At 47.0% G+C, this 19647-nt stretch overlaps 1 protein-coding gene across 11 annotated transcripts in view; it reads right to left on the reverse strand.

Moving 5' to 3' along the window:
• Positions 1–19647, reverse strand: part of CELF2 (CUGBP Elav-like family member 2) — a 494364-nt gene that overhangs the window by 78235 nt on the left and 396482 nt on the right. For all 11 annotated transcript variants that reach the window (XM_060279201.1, XM_060279206.1, XM_060279205.1 and 8 more), the window contains 2 exons: positions 16320–16368; positions 1633–1767 (listed from right to left, as the gene is read on the reverse strand). In XM_060279201.1, the coding sequence (XP_060135184.1) occupies positions 1633–1767; positions 16320–16368 (184 nt within the window). The remainder of the gene's footprint in view (positions 1–1632; positions 1768–16319; positions 16369–19647) is intronic.

Consider the following 19647-nt stretch of genomic DNA (forward strand, 5'->3'; position numbering starts at 1 on the left):
TTCCACATTGCACTAACCAGTGAGAAGGTGTGGACTCCTACACAAATTGGGAACAATATGCACCTCCTGATGATTTTTATGTTATGGTAAATGTCTGATATTTGATGATTAATGACATTTACCAGTATATCTTAAGACAGAGTATGACTTTTCATGGCACGAACCTCTTAAAACACACACACACACTTACATCTGTGGTCTGATGAATCGCCTTCACCTGCATATGGTGAAAATGATATATCATTCAAGCACGGGAGCTACAAGGCTCTACAGATTTGTCAGTAAATGTCAGAATTTGCGGACATTACCTTGCTGACCATCATGCAATCCTAAGACCAATAAACACCAGCACCCACCAAATCTATTGCAACACATGCAGTTACAGGGAATGCTACAAATTATTTCTTTTCTAGCGGAGTAGATGTGATTAAGGAAGCTTAGACATCAACAGCTGAGAAGACCTGTATGGCCACACCACATGCTTTCTGAGTTAACATCTTCCCGCTGTTTCCAAATTCCCCCTGGGATCTGTACCACATAAAATTCCCTCCTTGAATTATGTCTGCAAATTCGCAGCATGGACCAGGCCGTATCACCCAAACACATTTAAATAGTGATGCCATGCTACATATCTTCAAGCCCTTTACGTAAGTTTGCTGCATAAAGGCTGGCTCAAAACATGCCACCACACTCAGTCAAGGGGTGGAGAACCTGTGGCTCTGCAGATGTTGTTGGGACTATAACAGCCTTCCTCAAACTTGCCCCTCCAGATGTTTTTGGCCTACAACTCCCATGATCCCTAGCTAGCAAGACCAGTGGTCAGGGATGATGGGAATTGTAGTCTCAAAGTATCTGGAGGGCCAAGTTTGAGGAAACCTGGACTATAATATCCGTCAGCCCCAGCCAGAATGAGTAGCCCAGCCCTGCCTGCAAGTCCACACACGTTCCCCAGCCCCTTGGCTCTAGTGGGGTCAAGAAACCAAACACAGGGTGGGGCTAAGCAGACAAAGAGGTGCAGATAGGACCAGGCTTGATTTTGTAAATCTGGAGTCGCCAGAGGCAGAGAGCAGGCTTCAGCTGTCCCCAAATGCACCCTCCTACTCTCTACAACGTTAGAGGAATGGTTGACGTTCACTGAACTAGGGGAGAGCATCGCACAGAAAGCACAACCACCCGCATGATCTTAGGAGGTGATCTGGGCCCAGAGGCCAGCAGGGGAGCACAATGCATCTGGCCACGCATTGCCTCCCCACAGGCATTTCTGCAGTATTAAAGGCATCCCCCCCCATGTGCACCCCACCTGTCAGAATGATGGGCAGCCATGTAAATTAAAAATATGGGGAAAAGGGCCCCGTGTGGAATCTCTCTCTCCACCTGTCAAAGAGGGCAGTGACATGCCTTAATGTACGTTGCCACAGATAACCTCTTGGGCATTATTATTATTATTATTAAGCAAAAGGTGATCATTTCAGCTTCTATTAAAAAATTCACAAGGGTTCCTCTGTCACATGGCATGCTTCCGAGCATAGCCTCTAGATGCCGACAGCGGCTTCACCTCCCCTGGCCGTGACAGCTCCAATGAGCACTTAAAAATAAATAAGTAAGATGGTTTCGTAGGCTTCTTGCACTCACCTCTGCTCAGCCCATCTGGTCCCCGAAGGATTCGGCATTCTTCTATCTGGCCAAATGGAGAAAACATCACCCTGATATCGTTCTCGTTACACTTCTTCGAAACCATTCCTATGAACAATTTTCTGTCTTCCACAGCTAGGAGATAAAAAAACACACACACACAAAATGAATGAGCAAAGGGCAATTCAAACCCCTTCCCCCCCCCCACCTTGCCTCATCTGTGATCAATGCTTCATTATCACTTCAAACCGAGAGCTGGTCTTGTGAGCATGGCAGTGCTAACTGACGGCAAGTCCTGTGGAAAACATTTCACTGTACATGCAACCGTCTCTCTCTCTCTCTCTCCTCTCTGGAATCACTCTCTGCCTTTCTCTTGCAATGGCTCCTCTCCTCTTCCTTCCCTGACCAACCCTACCCCTCTGGCTCAATCTACTACTACCACTACTGAGCGGTGTGCGCAGATTCTAATTTAGATGAAATCCACCCTCCACCCTGCCTTCTAATATATGAAATGAGAATGGGTGCCTGAAACGAAGCCTATGACCTCAGGGAAGACTTGCAAGGCATATGGGGACACCCCTCCCTCCCTGGAATCAATTTCAACAAGCTGTGGAAATGGGCAGCAACTATGCCAAAGAGAGAATATTGAGGCAGGATTCCCTGCTCTCCTTTACCTACAGCAATACAGTGACTCCCACTCCAAACAAACATTGCTAGTGAGAGCATTCCCCTATCAGGGCAGCTGAGTCGTTGCAAGATTACTACGGGGAAACCAAATCCCCAGCAGACTTGTAATGCTGTGCTTGCAAAGATTATTGTTTTTTTTCTTAAGGGGGTGCGGTCAAGTTATTGCTAGATGGTTTCCTTTTCTGTATAGGCTCACACAAAGTAGGTCAAGGCAGCAGCTATATGCACTGGATTGAGTTTAAGCAAGCTCACATTCAGAAAGCTTTAAAGCAACAGAGCCTGAAATGGCTTAAAGCTGGGTTCGGATGTGTTGACAAATCTGATGCTCCAGAATTTGGACTCAGCAGGCACCAGAAGAGGATTTCTTACTACCGAAATTGTTTGTCCCACTTTAACATATATATATATATATATATATATATATATATATATATATATATATATATATATATATATATATATATATGAAGAAACACATTTAGAAAAAATCCACAAACCTGCTTAATAAAAAAAACTATGCACAAAAGAATGTGAAGCAATTGCCAATAGTACGCAGATAGAAATCAGCAAATATTTTTAAAGCTTTATAAAGGTTTGCGCCATCTTGCTGTGCTAATTATAATCTACCTGTTGATAGCTGGTCATACCCAATCTGAGTCTGAAATGAAACAGTTAGATCTGTCCTTTGAAAAAGGCATCTGGGTGGATTTTTTTTTTTGAAAAAATTGCTTAAAATGTCCAAGAAGGATATGGGCTGCTCATATCGGAAGTGGTGTGTGTGTGTGTGTGTGTGTGTGTGTGTGTGTGTGTGTGTGGTGAATTTCATTTAAAAAAAGCTTTAAAATTTCAATTTGCAAAAGAAAAGAAAATGAAAAGAAGCAGCTCAACAGCTTTGTGTCTGGGTTTTCACTTTTTGCATACGGTTGCCAGACTCAATAGAGGACAGGACTTCTGTGCCTTTAATTGCCCTGCTCTCTTTTGAGTCTGGAAACCTTAAAGAGAAACCAGCAGGCCCTTTGCTTGGAAATTAAACAAATGGCCTGCTGGTTTCTCTTTAAGGTTTCCAGACTCAAAAGAGAGCAGGGCAATTAAAGGCACAGAAGTCCTGTCCTCTATTGAGTCTGGCAACCCTATTTTTGCAATATGGCTGCCGTAGTGAGTATGGAGGTCCTCAGCTGCCCAGATGACAATAGCTCCCCTCTCAGCCTTGCTGATGTGGTCCAAAGGAAAGCAGAGCAAGATGTTTGGCACCAGCTGAGCTGCAGGAGTTGTCAGGGGGCACATAAGGTGCCATCAGTGCCGGATTTGCACTTATCCTTCAAAATCCACAGCTTTCCAAATTCTGCAACGCAGTTCTCCAACCAGTGTTTACAAATATGCATGCATTAGGGGGAAATGTGTATAGAAATGAAGGACAGCTGGACATATAAAGGGCCCCATTACCTTCAACAGCTTAGGGCCTCATCAAACCTAAATCTGGCCCTGGGTGCCATCCAACCACCTTAGGACTCTGCTCTGGATTTCTGTAGGGTTCATAGGTGCCAAGTTACGGATTGAAAAATCCGGGATCAGCAGCGCCGCGGCACCGGAAGTCGCTTCTACGCACTTCTGGACATGCATAGAAGCGACTTCCGATGCCGCTGTGCCCATTTCCAAAATGTCTGCAGCGCTAGAAGTCACTTCTATGCACTTCCGGACATGCGTAGAAGCGACTTCTGGCGCTGCGGACATTTTGGAAATGGGCACAGCGGCATCGGAAGTCGCTTCTACGCAGGTCCAGAAGTGTGTAGAAGCGACTTCCGGTGCCTGCGCAGCACCAGAATAACATGGCCGTTGGCAGGAGCTCCGTAATCTGGGGGAATACGGGGTATTTTGCCATTCGGGACACCTGCAGGAAACGGTAAGAAAATACGGGGGTTCCCCGGGGAAAACGGGGTACTTGACAGCTATGCTAGGGTTTACTCCTTTGCCTTTCTCTGCAAGCCTTCCCCCATCAATACTGCAGTAGATGGGCCAAGACCCTCCTGCCCCTAATTGCCAAGGTCCCCACCTGGATTAGCTCCCTTGCGCTTGCAATTTACTTTTGAAAAAGCCAGCCACACCCTTGCTGGTGCTACACAGTGGTTAGACATCAGAGGGCCAGTGGTCTGATTCAGTATAAAGGCAGCTTCCTATGTCCCATGTGTAAGAACTGAGCATGTTGCAAAAAAAAAAAAAAACATGCCTCACTGTTCGACAACACGTCTTTGTGTGTTCAGACCCAGAGACCTCCTCACTAAATAAAAACACACTTGACTCAAATTTTAGTTTTGGGTTTTGGCAGAATTTAGGCCACAATTTTATTGATTACATAAAGTGAATGGTTGCATAGGCTCTGGTTCGACTAGCCCCCTGCACCCTTGCAGGTAGCACTGACCCAGGGCTCTACCATAGGTCAGCCCAGGGTGAACACCTGAGGTAGGTAGAAAGCCCGGGTACAGGCTATGTCCACTCCCCCAGATGCTCCCCTGGACTCAGGCACTGGCACAACCCCTCGCAGAGTTGACCAAACCACTGAGTCCCTGGATTCCTTTAACGGAATACCCCTTCACATAGGGATGGCAAGAGTGTCCCCCCATCCCTATCACCTGAACCAAAGCCCATCCACAACATTACAAGTTGTGACGATTTGCTACACGGTAGGCGAAACCCAAATGGCAACAGCCAATCAGCCAAGTGGGGGAAATTCCTGCCGTGCCCCTGTCCCAACAGCAGGCGACACATAGCAAGGCAAGCGCAAAATGCCCTAATATAAGGGAGCGGTGTGTGTGTGTGTTCCGATGCACGCGCCAAAAGAGGAAGGTCTGGGTCACGTGCATAGGTCTCTTGATCCGTTTAGACTGGACCCCATTGGCCAGATTAAACCCAGCAACGAGGGACCTACCAATCGGGTGCCGTGGCTGTCCAATATACCCACCCACAACACGAGGGCCAGTCTCCAGGTCTCACCGCAACACGTGCCCTCTTTTAGGGAGGACACGCTTTCCTCTGTGGCCAATGGCTGTGCTTCTTCAGCAAATAGACGGAAGTGGAAAGCGTTCCCTGAAGACGGACGCTTGAAAGCCCCGAACTTGTCTTTCCTTTCCCCCCCTTCTCCTTCTTTGATCACGTGCAACCCCAGGGGGGTGGCGGGAAAGGGGGTGTTAAGCGACAGGGGACAGATGTCAGATAAGAGACACCCAAGACCAGACCTATACACGATGGATCTTAAAGGCTTGGAAGATTGCCAAGTCACTGTTCTTGTCCATCTTCCTCAAAACCGCGAGCGCTTATTATACAGCAGTTATCCCGTTCCTTCCTTGGCTCTGGAAATGGCATGCAAATTCTATGCACTGCTAATGAGCACATAGTCAGAGCCGGTAGGGAAGCGCGGAGAACTCGTTCCTCCAGAGAACCTGCCATTCAGTTATTTATTTCTATTATTGTGCAAATTATTTTAGTAATGAAGGAGTTCTTTCGTTTCCATTCCACTGGGGGACGGATAGGGAAAAAAAATCTTCCTCGAGCCCCCTCCCCTTCTCCCCATCCAGGAATATTAGCAAGCATTTGCTGGGGGGCAGAGGGGGGGCATGTAGTGCAGCAGAGTACGGTACAGAGAAAACCAGCCTATTTCCATTCTGTTTTATGTGTCTCACAGCTTTGATACTTTTTTTGCGCACTGTGCATAACTATATAGCAGTGAAAGTGTCTGTGTCTTGGGTTAGCTGTGGTGAGGCGCTCAACTGTTTATCGCTCCCTAGAGCACGATCAAGTAATTCCCCCCCCAAAAAATATTCATGCACAGTTAGCAACATTATTCTGCTATTTTATACTAGCTGGGATAGGGAAAACATGCTTCCCCACCCAGGAAATAAAAAATGATAGCAACTGAACCGTTAAGCAAAGCAAACAAACTGGTGGATTCCAGTTTGGGCCTCAATCCAAATTTCATTAAGAACAAAGCTTTATTGTAGAGTACAATTCACCAGGTATAAGGGACCCAGGTGGCGCTGTGGGCTAAACCACTGAGCCTAGGGCTTGCTTATCAGAAGGTCGGCGGTTCGAATCCCTGTGACGGGGTGAGCTCCCGTTGCTCGGTCCCAGCTCCTGCCAACCTAGCAGTTCGAAAGCACGTCAAAATGCAAGTAGATAAATAGGAACCGCTACAGCGGGAAGGTAAACGGCATTTCCATGTGCTGCTCTGGTTTGCCAGAAGCGGCTTTGTCATGCTGGCCACATGACCTGGAAGCTGTACGCCGGCTCCCTCGGCCAATAATGCGAGATGAGCGCGCAACCCCAGAGTCAGTCACGACTGGACCTAATGGTCAGGGGTCCCTTTACCTTTTAAGGTCTCCATTTGGTCCTCAGAACTGCTTCATTGGGGCAAGATCACTAGGCCTGCACTGTTTGGGTTTCTTTGAATAAAGAGCTAACGTCATTGACACTGGGTTTTCTTATTGCTGACCTTTTCCTGACTCCAGCTCCTAACAGAGCCTTACTCTACCTCCTACTGCTCCCCGAAGGTGAAAAATGTTCTTCACTTTGCAAAGCTGGGTTGAGATAGAAGGTGATGGAGATCTTTGATGACTTTCGAAGAGGCTCAGATGGGCTTCTCCTTAAGTGGAAAATGATGTTCTGAGCATAGGAGCCAACTCCTAGCCCCCCCCAATAAAATATTTCAGGGGCTGCCCCCCATTATTTTATTCAAGTTCTGAGCACCCCTGGTTCTGAGCATTTCTCCCAGAGGCAATGAAGATGAATGTTGGAAGATTCAGGGCAGGCGAACAAAAGAAATAACTTATTCACACAGCAGGCGGTTAAAACTATGGAACTCACTTCCACAGGAGGTGGTGACGGCCACCAACTTGGATGGCTTTAAGAGAGGGTTCGACAAATCCACGGAGAGGCACCTGCTTTGTCACAGGAGAACAGGATGCTAGACCAAATGAGCCTTTAGCTTTCTCCAGTGGCGCTCTTTTTTTTGCTCTTAAAACTTGCAGTCCAACAGACATGCATTTATAGTAAATTTTGAAGGCCTGCGTAATCAGGCCTTCGTTAGCTGATGAAAGGTTGTGGCCCTAGTATAACCAAGTGCAAATAAAATCCAACTAAAGGCGCAAATAAGTGTGGAATGGCATATTATGGGGAACTCAGGGTTACCACCCAAAATGGCATCTGGGGCTGTGTATACACACTGGCGTAGCAAGGGGGGGCAATGGGGGCGGTCCACACCGGGTGCCACCCTGGAGGAGGGTGACACTCGGCGGTCCCCCGCGACTCCCAAGCCGAGCAGCGCCACTCCAGCGCCGTACGGGGATGGTGCCGGAGTCCTCTGCTCGCGGCTGCAGCCATGGCACGCATGTGCAGCATTACTACGCACGGCACGTGTCATGCGTGGCGATGCCGCACATGCGCACTGCGTGGTTATGCCCCGGGTGCCCAAAGGGCTTCCTCCGCCAGTGTGTACACACCATGCATTCAAAGCAGTCCCCTCCCAAGAATCCTGGGAAGTATAGTTTGCTGAGGCCGTTGGGAATCGTAGCTCTGTGAAGTCGAAACCACGGTTCCCAGGATTCTTTGGGAAGGAAGGAAATGTGCTTAATTGTATGGTGTGAACACAGTCCCCGAGTAGAGCATGCCACTCCACTCCCGCCATGTAACAATGTCACAAAACGTAAGTCATCCGAGGCGGCAGCCAATGGCGTGGAGCGTGGGCGGGGAAATGCAGCGAACGATGTCATTATAATACAAGCTTATGCTTTACAACATTTCCGAGGGGGAAGGATCTGACTCAAGGCTACTGCGTTTTTATCACAACCCATTTACATATCAAGGGGGGGGGCTGTTAGGAAAGGTCCTTCAGCTCGTAAGGTATTTCAGATGCGATGTTCAGCATTAAATAACTTGTCTGAAAGGGGCGGGCATTGTGACAATTTAAATTAAAACTGAGGGTACGTGGAGGGCGGCAGAAGAACTTCGTAAAGCCATACACCTTCCCCTTCTCTCCCTGTGTATTTCGATACACATGTACAAGGGAAGGCGGCGATCTAAGCAGCCGCTGCTTCAGCCTCCCTTTCTCCTCCGCCACCCTGAGAAAAACAACAACAAAGGTTTTGTTTTTAATTTTCCAAACTGCTGCAGATGATGAATTCCCTACTGGCCTGCTCAGGTTTCGCTGGCAAACTGATAAATACGGCAAATTAACTAAAACGATTTCACAGGTTTTCAGCTGGAGGCTGATTTTATAGTAAATTAAACACCCAGCTCATGTATACTGTATATCTTTTACAAAACGTTGCATCCAAGAGAAGTGACTCAAGAGTAAAAAACAACACCACACACACACACACACACACACACACCAATACATAGCTATGGATCAGCATCCCTGTTTTGCAATTGCAAAACAAGACCAGACGCATTGACTCCAAAGTAACAATGCACAAACTGACCTGGTTTTTAACAGAGTAGAAGCAGCACCAGCCAACCTCCTTTCGCACAGGATCTAACCCTGCTGATACCTACTGATTTTTAAAGTGGTGGCCGAGGGGCTGGGAAACCACATTCTGAGCTCGCATGAGTCTTCTTAATCTCAGGGTTGTGAGTTCGAGTCCCCCGTTGGGCAACAGATTCCTGCATTGCAGGAGGCTGGACTACATGACTCTTGTGGAGAATTTTCCCCCGGCCTGAGCTGGTGCCCCTGGTGGGCAGGGCCAAAAGAAAAAGCGTGTGGAGCAATGGACGTGACTCGTTTAAAATTACTTATTAATCTTCATTACATTTTGAATGTAACACTCCCAGAGCCCTGCTGGCTCAGGCCAAAGACCTATCTCATCCAGCAATCCGTTCCCTTAATTTGCCAACTAGAAGCCTGCCCAGCAACTAATATTCAGAGGCGTGCTGGCCCCAAGACTGGAGGCAATCTATAGCCATCACTACAGGCCTGCACCAACAGCCTTATCCTCCATGAATCTGCCTACTTGTCATTTTGAGTGGATATGAATACCATATAAACTAGTCATCCCCAAATTCGGCCCTCCAGATGTTTTGGGACTACAACTCCCGTGATCCCTAGCTAACAGGACCAGTGGTCAGGGATGATGGGAACTGTAGTCCCAAAACATCTGGAGGGCCGAGTTTGGGGATGCCTGATAGAAACCAACCCAGACTCTGCGTTCATCATCTAAAGCCCTTCTTTGTGTGCCTGTTCCACATGACGTCTGGAGGGTGGCAAAACGAGACCGGGCCTTTTCTGTAGTGGCTCCCCAATTGTGGAATGCTCTCCCCAGGGAGGCTTGCCTGGCACCTTCATTTTACACCTTTAGGTGCCAGGTGAAAATGTTCCTCTTAAACCAGGCCTTAGGCTGATTAATATTCTATGGCCTTTTAAATGTGTTTGTGGGAGGGGGGTATAGCTTTCTTTTTTAACTATGTTTTCCTTTTATCCTGCATTTTTATCTTGTGAACCGCCCTGAGATCTTTGGATGAAGGGCGGTACATGCAAATAATAATAATAATAATAATAATAATAATAATAATAATAATAATAATAATATGCCTGCTCCTTGATCAAAACACCAGCCAGTAGAAACCATGCTACTGAATCAAGGTCACTTACCAACAGGGCCAGCCCAAGCCATTTTGCTGCCTGAGGCAAACATCAAGATGGCTATCCCTTCACATTTCATGTACAAAACCTAACCAGATTAGCAGCAACTGAACCTTCCTTAAGCACTGGTGATGGGACAGTGTCTTCTACTACATCTGAGTAGCTCACAAAAAGCTCTGTCTTCCACCATTTTCCACCCAAGGCAGCCACCTCATTATGCCTCATGGTAGGGTCGGTGTCGTGTAACCTGTTCAGTGCCAATTTAAATGCACCACAATAAGAGTTCTGGTGCCTTTCTCTGAGCTGGCTGGCACCCGTCCGCCTTGAGAGACAATGTACCGCACCTCCTCCGGTGAAGTCAAACCGCTAGCGGCACGTCAACACCAGTTTCAAGTCTCTGTTCCTCAAGAGACAAAAGCCCGCCCTCGCCAAAAGTTTCCTGCTACGAGAAGCGGAGACTGGTAGGACCCCGCCATGTTCTGACTTCGCAAAAGAAAAGATTTCAAACTTCTAAAAGGAACAAAGTGCTGAATAGAAAGTAGTAATTAAATGCCATATGTTAGCACTAACACATAGGGGGAAGAAGTTGCTAATTAATTCAGGCAGATTTAGATCCAGGTGCGACACGGACAGATTGTACGCTTGGGGTTTTTGCAAGCTTACAAGCCGGGATTTAAAATTTCTCCCTTTCTTCCTCCCCCTCGCCCACCCGCTCGGAATATATTATTATTATTATTATTATTATTATTATTATTATTATTATTATTATAAAAAAACAACCCTTTGATTTATAGAAAAGCTGTTAACTCTTTCCATATGAGTAAAAGCGGCTTATACATCAGCACCCATGTTTACAAATAGATTTCAAGATCTGATCCTTCCTTTGACCCACCAGCTTGAATGCAAGCATGTCTTGAGCTGCACCTGTGGGAGAAACATGCTTCTTGGGGTCATCTGGTGCGCTCTGCCCACCTGCCAAGAGGGCCACTGGGGGTGGGGGAGCTCAGAATAAAGCGTGCTGGCCAAATCCTGTTCCTTGTTCCCAAATTAGGAGTTCATCCTAAGAACAGAAGGAAGGAGGATGCAAGACAGCCCTGCCTTCTGCAGCTACAGTTTCTGGTTTTTGCACATGTGGAATAGTAATACTGTAGTAGTAGTAGTAGTAGCAGCAGCAGCAGTAGTAGTAGTAGTAGTAATAATAATAATAATAATAATAATAATAATAATAATAATATTCTTTATACCCTGCCCATCTGACTGGGTTGCCCCAGCCACTCAGGGCAGCTTTCAACAAATATAAAAACATAAAAGGACCACTGGACGCTTATGTCCAGTCAAAGGCGACTATGGGGTTGCGGTGCTCATCTCACTTTCAGGCCGAGGGAGCCGGCGTTTGTCCACAGACAGCTTTCCAGGTCATGTGGCAAGCATGACTAAACCGCTTCTGGCGCAACAGGACACCGTGACAGAAACCAGAGTGCATGGAAACGCCGTTTACCTTCCCACCACAGCGGTACCTATTTATCTACTTGCACTGGGGTGCTTTCGAACTGCTAGGTTGGCAGGAGCTGGGACAGAGCAATGGGAGCTCACCCTGTCATGGGGATTCAAACTGCCGACCTTCCGACTGGCAAGCCCAAGAGGCTCAGTGGTTTGGACCACAGCGCCACTTGCGTCCAACAAATACAAAAACATAATAAAACATTAAAAGGCTTCCCTATACAGAGCTGCCTTCAGATGTGTTCCACAGGGCGGGCATCACTACCAAGAAGGCCCTCTGCCTGCTTCCCCATAATTTCACTTCTCGCAGTGAGGGAACAGCCAGAAGGCCCTCGGAGCTGGATCTCAGTGGCCAGGTTGAACAATTTTGGGGCTGGGGGTGGGGAGACACTCCTTCAGGTATACAATGGTACCTCGCAAGACGAATGCCCTGCAAGACGAATTTTTCGCAAGACGAATGCCGTCTTGTGATCTGATGGTAACTCCCAAGACAAATTCGTTTTGCGAAAAATTCGCCTTGCGAATCTCGGTTTCCCATAGGAATGCATTGAAATTTAATTAATGCATTCCTATGGGCAAAGAAAGAAATTTCAATGCATTCCTATGGGAAACCACGATTTGCAAGGCGAATTTTTCACAAAACGAATTGACTCGCGGAACGAATTAAATTCGTCTTGCGAGGCACTACTGTACAAGACTGGCGCTGTTCAGGAAAAACTATCAGAAGTTACCAGGCATGGTGGCTGTGTCTTACTTCTACAACTGGAGGCAGTCTGCAGGCTTCCATCCCTTCTCCTCCCGTTGCACCTGCCCCAAATCTTTTCTGGAGGCGATTTCCCCAAATGTGGGAAACACAACTGCATAATTTATGGAGTGCCAAGGAGAGGAAAAGGAAATTCTGTTGCCTACAAAGAAGCTCATGTAGGGAGATCCAGAGCATGGGATAGAGATCATCATGTCAAGCTGCACTTTCAGATAGCACAAATGTGTGTTTAGGGGGTGGGGCTAGATTAATTGGCGGCTGGCATGCCTGGAGGAAGCCCGCCCCCAAGATCATTCCCCCCTGCCCACAGCTGGAGTTACACCTGGAGCAACTTTACGAAATTCTTGGCAATATTTCACCAATGCCAACAACAAGAACAACAAGGCAGGCAATTTACAATCTTTGACAGGTCAGCGAGCCAGCGTTGCAAACATGCTAGCCACAATACGGTTAAAAAAACCCAAACATTTTTGCATTTTTTGTGCTGTCAAAACGGACAGCGCAAAGGCTTAATATTCTTCTGAACTTCGCAGGATCCATGGAGAAATGAGAAAATGGGAAGCACCATAATTAACCCCCCCAAAAAAAGATAGAAAGAAAGAAAGAAAGAAAAGAAGAAAGAAAGAAAGAACCCCTCTCTAACTCTGCAGAGAGATTTAGGGCCCAGCCATCATTTACATTTGCAGGTATTTAAATCTCTAAGTGCATGGCTTCTGCCCTGATTATTAATTAATGAAGTGCAAAGATGCCTGCTGGAAGGAAGCGGCTATGATTATTTCTGCCATGAGGGAAAAGCCAAGTTCTTGCAATCTAAGAAGGCAGGAGATTTCTTTGACATGCCTCTTAGCAAATTATAAGAATCAAGGGGCCAAGCAGGGCTAGATTAAAAACCAAACAGGCCACGGCGGCCGTGCCGCTCCTTGCAGAGGCCTGCTTGGCACAATTCAGACTCATTTAAGCTCGCTGCATGTTTTGCATGTCACAGAGATGCCTCCCAATCAATAGGGCTGCCTTTGACCTGGTTTCTGTCCTGGCTTGTGCAACCTGGAGGGAGGAGAGCCAAGGCAAGGTGAATCTGTACAGTGGAGGCTGGTCTCTCTAAGGAAAATAATAATCTGGCATTGCCTAACCAACCTCAGTCTGCACACAGATCTTACAGTCAGCCAGGGCTTGGCTCAGCCTGACATTGGCTCTGGCGCCACCTACTGTTGGTCTCCCTGCCTTCCAACCTACCAGTCTCAATGGGCACCAGTCAACCTTGTCTCCATAGGAGGAAACAGCAGAGAGCAGAATCCCTTTCTGGCTCAGACCAAAGAAGTGGGTTCAGACTTACGGCTCTTACTGGCAAGAATATCTTCTGGCTGTTGCTTCCTAGGCAGTTGGGCAGTTCGTTGGGCTGATCTCCCTAGTGATTCCTCTAGTACGTTGTTGGACTACAACTCCCATCATCACCGACCAGTAACCATGCTGCCTGGGGCTGATGGGAGCTGGAGTCCAACAGCACCTGGAGGGCACCAGGTTGGGGAAAGTTGTTTTACTCATAGGCTGAAGTCGGTTGCAAACCAAGTAATAGTTTATTCGGATGAGAGGTAAAAGAGTGTTCTATCAGGTAATTAAATGCCATTTGGTGCTGGAGGAGACTCTTGAGAGTCCCATGGACTGCAAGAAGATCAAACCTATCCATTCTGAAGGAAATCAGCCCTGAGTGCTCACTGGAAGGACAGATCCTGAAGCTGAGGCTCCAATACTTTGACCACCTCATGAGAAGAGAAGACTCCCTGGAAAAGACCCTAATATTGGGAAAGATTGAGGGCACAAGGAGAAGGGGACGACAGAGGATGAGATGGTTGGAATAGTCTGTGGATGCATGAACACAATCCATTTAATGCAAAATATATTCAATGAAGAGTTTTGGGAAGCTGTAGTTTATCCCTCCCAGAGCTACAGTTCCCAGCGCAAACTACAATTCTCAGGATTCTTTGGGAGAAAGTTATGTGCTGTAAATGGATGGTGTGTAAATGGGAAACATGAGGCAGAGCAAAATTATTCAATGTCCTTTGGAAACTTGATATATATTATACACAAAGTAGTGGAGATAATAGACTCTATTTAATAAGTGCTCACTGGAAGGACAGATCGTGAAGCTGAGGCTCCAATACTTTGGCCACGTCATGAGAAGAGAAGACTCCCTGGAAAAGACCCTAATATTGGGAAAGATTGAGGGCACAAGGAGAAGGGGACGACAGAGGATGAGATGGTTGGACAGTGTTCTCGAAGCTACCAACATGAGTTTGACCAAACTGCAGGAGGCAGTGGAAAACAGGAGTGCCTGGCGTGCTCTGGTCCATGGGGTCACGAAGAGTCAGACACGACTAAACAACTAAACAACATCAAGTAACCAGTACTGGAGTTTAGAAAGCCTATGAATTATGGATTCTTTGCTCATAGGAAGAGCCACTTGGAGAGTTACCCACCCTCAGTTTTTCTTTAATATTAAATATCACCCACAGGCACCAACTCTATGGGGCCCTGGTCCCTTCAGCCCCCCCCCCCATAAAATATTTAGGCAGGCAGCCACTCAATATTTTCTCCATGTTTTCAGGATACTTGAGAAATCATTTTATATTTTAATTTTAGCAGACTTTGCACTTACCTTATTCTGAGGTGGCCAAATGTTTATGAAATGTTTCTGATCAGGTGTACAATTATCTCCCACGGGTCTGCAGCCTGCCCATCCCACACTTTATCAAAGCCACGTGAGCTCCTTAGCTGGGCTTTCTCATAAATGTGGGCATCCAGGAAGGCTACCGAACGCAGACCACTGGAGGGATGATTTGTAGAATGAAAGAGAAGACACTCACAAACATCCTTTGACCACCTCGAAGGTAAAGTATGTGCAACAACAGCAACAACATAAACCCCACATTCTATCCATGAGAATTCAAAACTCCACCTCTTGCCAATTCCCAAACACAGTGTCTCATTATTTGATGGGAAATGGTCCAAAGGAAATGGAGAACTTTTCTCAGGGAAGCGATGACTAGAGGACTATTGCATCAACACTCATATTGCCATAGCATATGGGTCATCCTGGGGATTCCTTCCTTTGAATCTTTCCTTCTTCTTTGTGGAGGTAAATGGGAGTTTATGAGAGAGGCCTGTGTTTTCTCTAGACCTGATACAGTGTCATGAATGGGGCCACCAAGAGTGTAATGAGAACATAACAAGAACGTAATAAGAGTCCTCCTGGATCGGGCCAAAGTTCCATCTAGTCCAACATCCTCTTCTCACAGTGACCAATCAGATGCCTACGGGAAGGTCGCAAGCAGGACTCAAGCCCAACAGCGCTCTCCCCACTTGTGACTGTCGGCAGAGGCAAAAGACGGCCATCATAGCTAGTAGCCATTGACAGCTTTGTGTTCCATGAACTTGTCTAACCCTCTTTAAACACCATTCAAGTTATAATAATAATAATTTATTATTTATACCCCGCCCATCTGGCCGGGTTCCCCCAGCCACTCTGGGCAGCCTCCAACAAAATATTAAAATACAGAAATCCATCAAACATTAAAAGCTTCCCTAAACAGGGCTGCCTTGAGATGCCTTCTAAAGGTCTGGTAGTTGTTGTTCTCTTTGACCTCTGGTGGGAGGGCATTCCACAGGGTGGGTGCCACTACCGAGAAGGCCCTCTGCCTCGTTCCCTGTAACTTGGCTTCTTGTAGCGAGGGAACCGCCAGAAGGCCCTCAGTGCTGGACCTCAGTGTCCGGGCAGAACAATGGGGGAGGAGACGCTCCTTCAGGTTTACTGGACCGAGGCCGTTTAGGGCTTTAAAGGTCAGCACTAACACTTTGAATTGTGCTCGGAAACGTACTGGGAGCCAATGTAGGTCTTTCAGGACCTGTGTTATGTGGTCTTGGAGAGCATCACTACCACTTGTGGAAGCAAATCCCATAGTTTAACAAACAGCACAGTCTGTTCTTCCCAACCTCCAAGAAGAAGAGGGAGGAGGAGGAGGAGGAGGAGGAGGAGGAGGAGGAGGAGGAGGAGGAGGAGGAGGAAAAAGAAGAAGAAAGGGCAACATTTAAATATGAAACAGGTTGGCCACCTACCGTTGGATTTTTCACTATCTGCCGGTTTCATCTGAATGGGATGATGCATCTAGAAACAACAGACAACAAAAAGAAAAAAGAAAGTAAAGCAGGTTGGAGTGACACAAGTCAAGCATGCTTAATTTTTCATTTGCTTTGGATGTGTTGCAGCCATTGGGGGGAGTTACGTGGGAGGCATGATCAATACTTAGTAGGGAGCAGTTGTAGCTCACTGGCAGAACACATCTCGACCGTGTCAGACAGTCCTCAATCCAAACCATGGCATCGCCTAAACATACTGGGTAGAATGGCTAGGAAAGAAGCCTGTATGATACTCTAATCAGCTTGTGCCTGTCAGCATAAACATTCTTTAGCTAGATAGGACAGAGATTCAATCCACAGTATATTATTTAACAGGCTAGCAATCCAAAAGGCATCAGTTCCAAACACCGTCGGTTTTTCCGCTGAAAGGAAACATTAACAGATTGGTTTAACAGCTAGCAAGCTTTTAAAAAGCTCAAATTATCATGCCCACAAGACTCATCCTAACAGATCGGGTTTCAATACTCTGATTATTGTTATTATTACCCACTGAGGGTCAATACCGGGCTTATTTGCACAAGCAAATTGGCATGTTAGGAATGCAGATTGACTGGGTCTGAACAGATTTCGGTATGTACCTAAGTGGCGTTGCGATTCATTGTTTTATCGCCCATTTAATGATCCATTGACTGCTTTGGAGCAGTCCCAAAATAGGCCCATTTTGTAAGAAAGGGAAATGTACAGTCGTATTATATTGGTTTTATAATCCAAGTTGTCCTATACATTTTTTCCAAGCAAAGAACAACCACCCCAATTTTAGAACGAACATCACCATCTTTGCCATATTTCAATAAGTATTTTGCTTTTGGGGTGCTAAACTCACACTTGAAAAAAAAATACACAGCTGGTGCCTGGGGTCAGCACTGCGGTGCACTTGCTGAGACCTGTACCCAGCAGAGGACCCTCTGCCAACTCCTACGGCCTCCTTGCCTTGCCTACTTCTCCCTTCTATGCCCGGGAAGAGCATCAGGATCAGGGAGCAGCAGCAACAACACCGGCTCTCTTCCTCCCTTCCCTGGGCAGCAGTGCTGGTTGGGTTCAAAGAAAGAGCAACAGAAAGGAGAAGTGATGTTCATGCAAGGAGGGCGGTCACCTAAAACCTGGAGCTGGCAGTGGAAATTATTCAGTGGATCTGACACCCGAAAGGAGGAGGAGAAGAAGAAGAAGAAGAAGAAGAAGAAGAAGAAGAAGAAGAAGAAGAAGAAGAAGAAGAAGAAGAAGAAGGAAGCAATCAATTATAATAGAAGAGACTCTCCAAGTTCTGATATGGAAGCCATTCTTAAGGGATGATAGCCAGTAAGAACATGACAGTCCAACATCCCATCCTCATGGTGGAGAAACAGGATGCTCACAAATAGGATCAGAGTGCAACAACACTCTCCTCACTTGCGGCTCCCAGCAATGGTCCTACTCAGAGAAGGACTTGCTTGGGTGTCAACCCCTGCCTGGAAGGATTTATGGAGCTGGTACTTTTTCCTTCTTTATCCTTTTTTGTTTATTTATTTCTTTTAGATAGAGGAACGTGAATTAGGGCGTGATTGGGAGATGGATCAGGGGCGGAGGAGGAGAGGCTGTGGGGGCAGTTTGCACTGGGTCTCTTCGCTGAGGGGGGTAATATTTGGTGCGCCGCCCACCCGCGACTCCCAAGCCTACCCTGAGTCGTCGGGGAAAGGGGAGAGCTGTGCCGCTTTGCCGGTAGGATTCCCCCCCTTCCCCCTTTGTTTTGACAGCTGGGGGAGGCTTGGGAGTCACGGGTGAACGGTGCGCCAAATGTCCGTCATCGGCGGCTCGCTCTGCCCCCGGCTACAGGGCGCGCGTGCTGCTCCATGCACCCGAGAGGCTATCCTGCGCCTCGGAGGGCACCCTCTGCCCCCTGGCCCCGGCCCCCCTTGGGAGCGCACCCTGCCCCCTTGGGAGCACGCCCCCCCGAGCAGCATTGGCATATGCTCCACCACTGAGACAGATGTTGGCCTGTGATAGGCTCCTCACTTTCTGGAATCAAATGGGCGTTCCAGACACCCACATGCCCAGTGCATTGTTTGTCAAAACCAGCACATTTGAATGAAGTTGGCATTTAACAAAGTTTGCTGATATTTTGATAGTTAGCACCAGTCGCAATCATCACCATGATGAGGAATGGCAGGTCATTTCCAATACCGAAATGATAATTTGCAGAAACTGACAATGAACAAATGAAAGATGATTATGATGAACGGAGAAATGAACTTGACAACTTAGACAAGAAGAGATCTGGGATGATAACAACAAACGTGGATAATTGCAACAAATGTGATTAAGAATGTAGAGGTTTACACTTTGAAAACAAGAAAGTGGTTGTCATTTTATAATTTAAAAGATAAGATGAGATCTCGCTGGAGTTGACCAAACTGAGGCAGGCATAGCTTACTGTTTCTACTGGCTAAATGCAAGAACCAGGGAGTGTCCTCTAAAAAGCGGCTACCCAGCCAATGTTCTGCCTCTCCTATTTATTGATAACTCCTCAAATCTTAGCCTTGAACCTATGTTTGGATGCACTTATAGTTGTAGGTAAATCTAAATGGGCTGATGAACTGAGTCAACATTTCTCAAAGATGTCTTTTCTTCCTCAGAAAATGTCAGAGAGTTTCCTTTTTTCCTTGCCCACTGAGAAAAAGAAGGTTGCTTTACAGAATTTTCTCCAGGTATTCTCCACCATTTTGGGGGTCAGTTGCCATTTTCTTCCCATAATGCCCTGGAACGGCACTAAGTTATGGGACACAGTGGAGGGAGCAATATGGTCGCCAGGCTGTCAGCAAAGGGAAATAAAGAAACCATCTTGGGAAAAGATGGCCATTTTAGTCAATTCTATCAAGTTCCGTAGTTCATAGCTGTCAACTTCCGGATTGGAAAATAAGGGATCAGCAGCCTCACCCAGCGGCACGACACCGAACATGCGCAGAAGCGACTTCCGGTGCCGGCTCTGCCCATGTCCGCATGTCTGGGCACCGGAAATCAGTTCTGTGCATCCCTGGGCATGCACAGAGGCGATTTCTGGCAGCACTCGGCAAGTGAGCAAGCAGCCAGCCACCAAGTGAGGCATTTTACTGGGCGGCGGCTGGCTGCTTGCTCGTGGGAGGGGAGGGGCGCCGAGTGGAGCCTCCCTGGCCAGGAGGGAGGGAGAGAAGCGGCTTCTTTTGAAATCCGGGAAATTTACGGGATATCTAACAATCTGGGATAGCAGCGGGAAACGGATTGAAATAAGGGAATT

Source organism: Zootoca vivipara, chromosome 10, assembly GCF_963506605.1.
Source record: "Zootoca vivipara chromosome 10, rZooViv1.1, whole genome shotgun sequence".
NCBI lineage: Eukaryota > Metazoa > Chordata > Lepidosauria > Squamata > Lacertidae > Zootoca > Zootoca vivipara.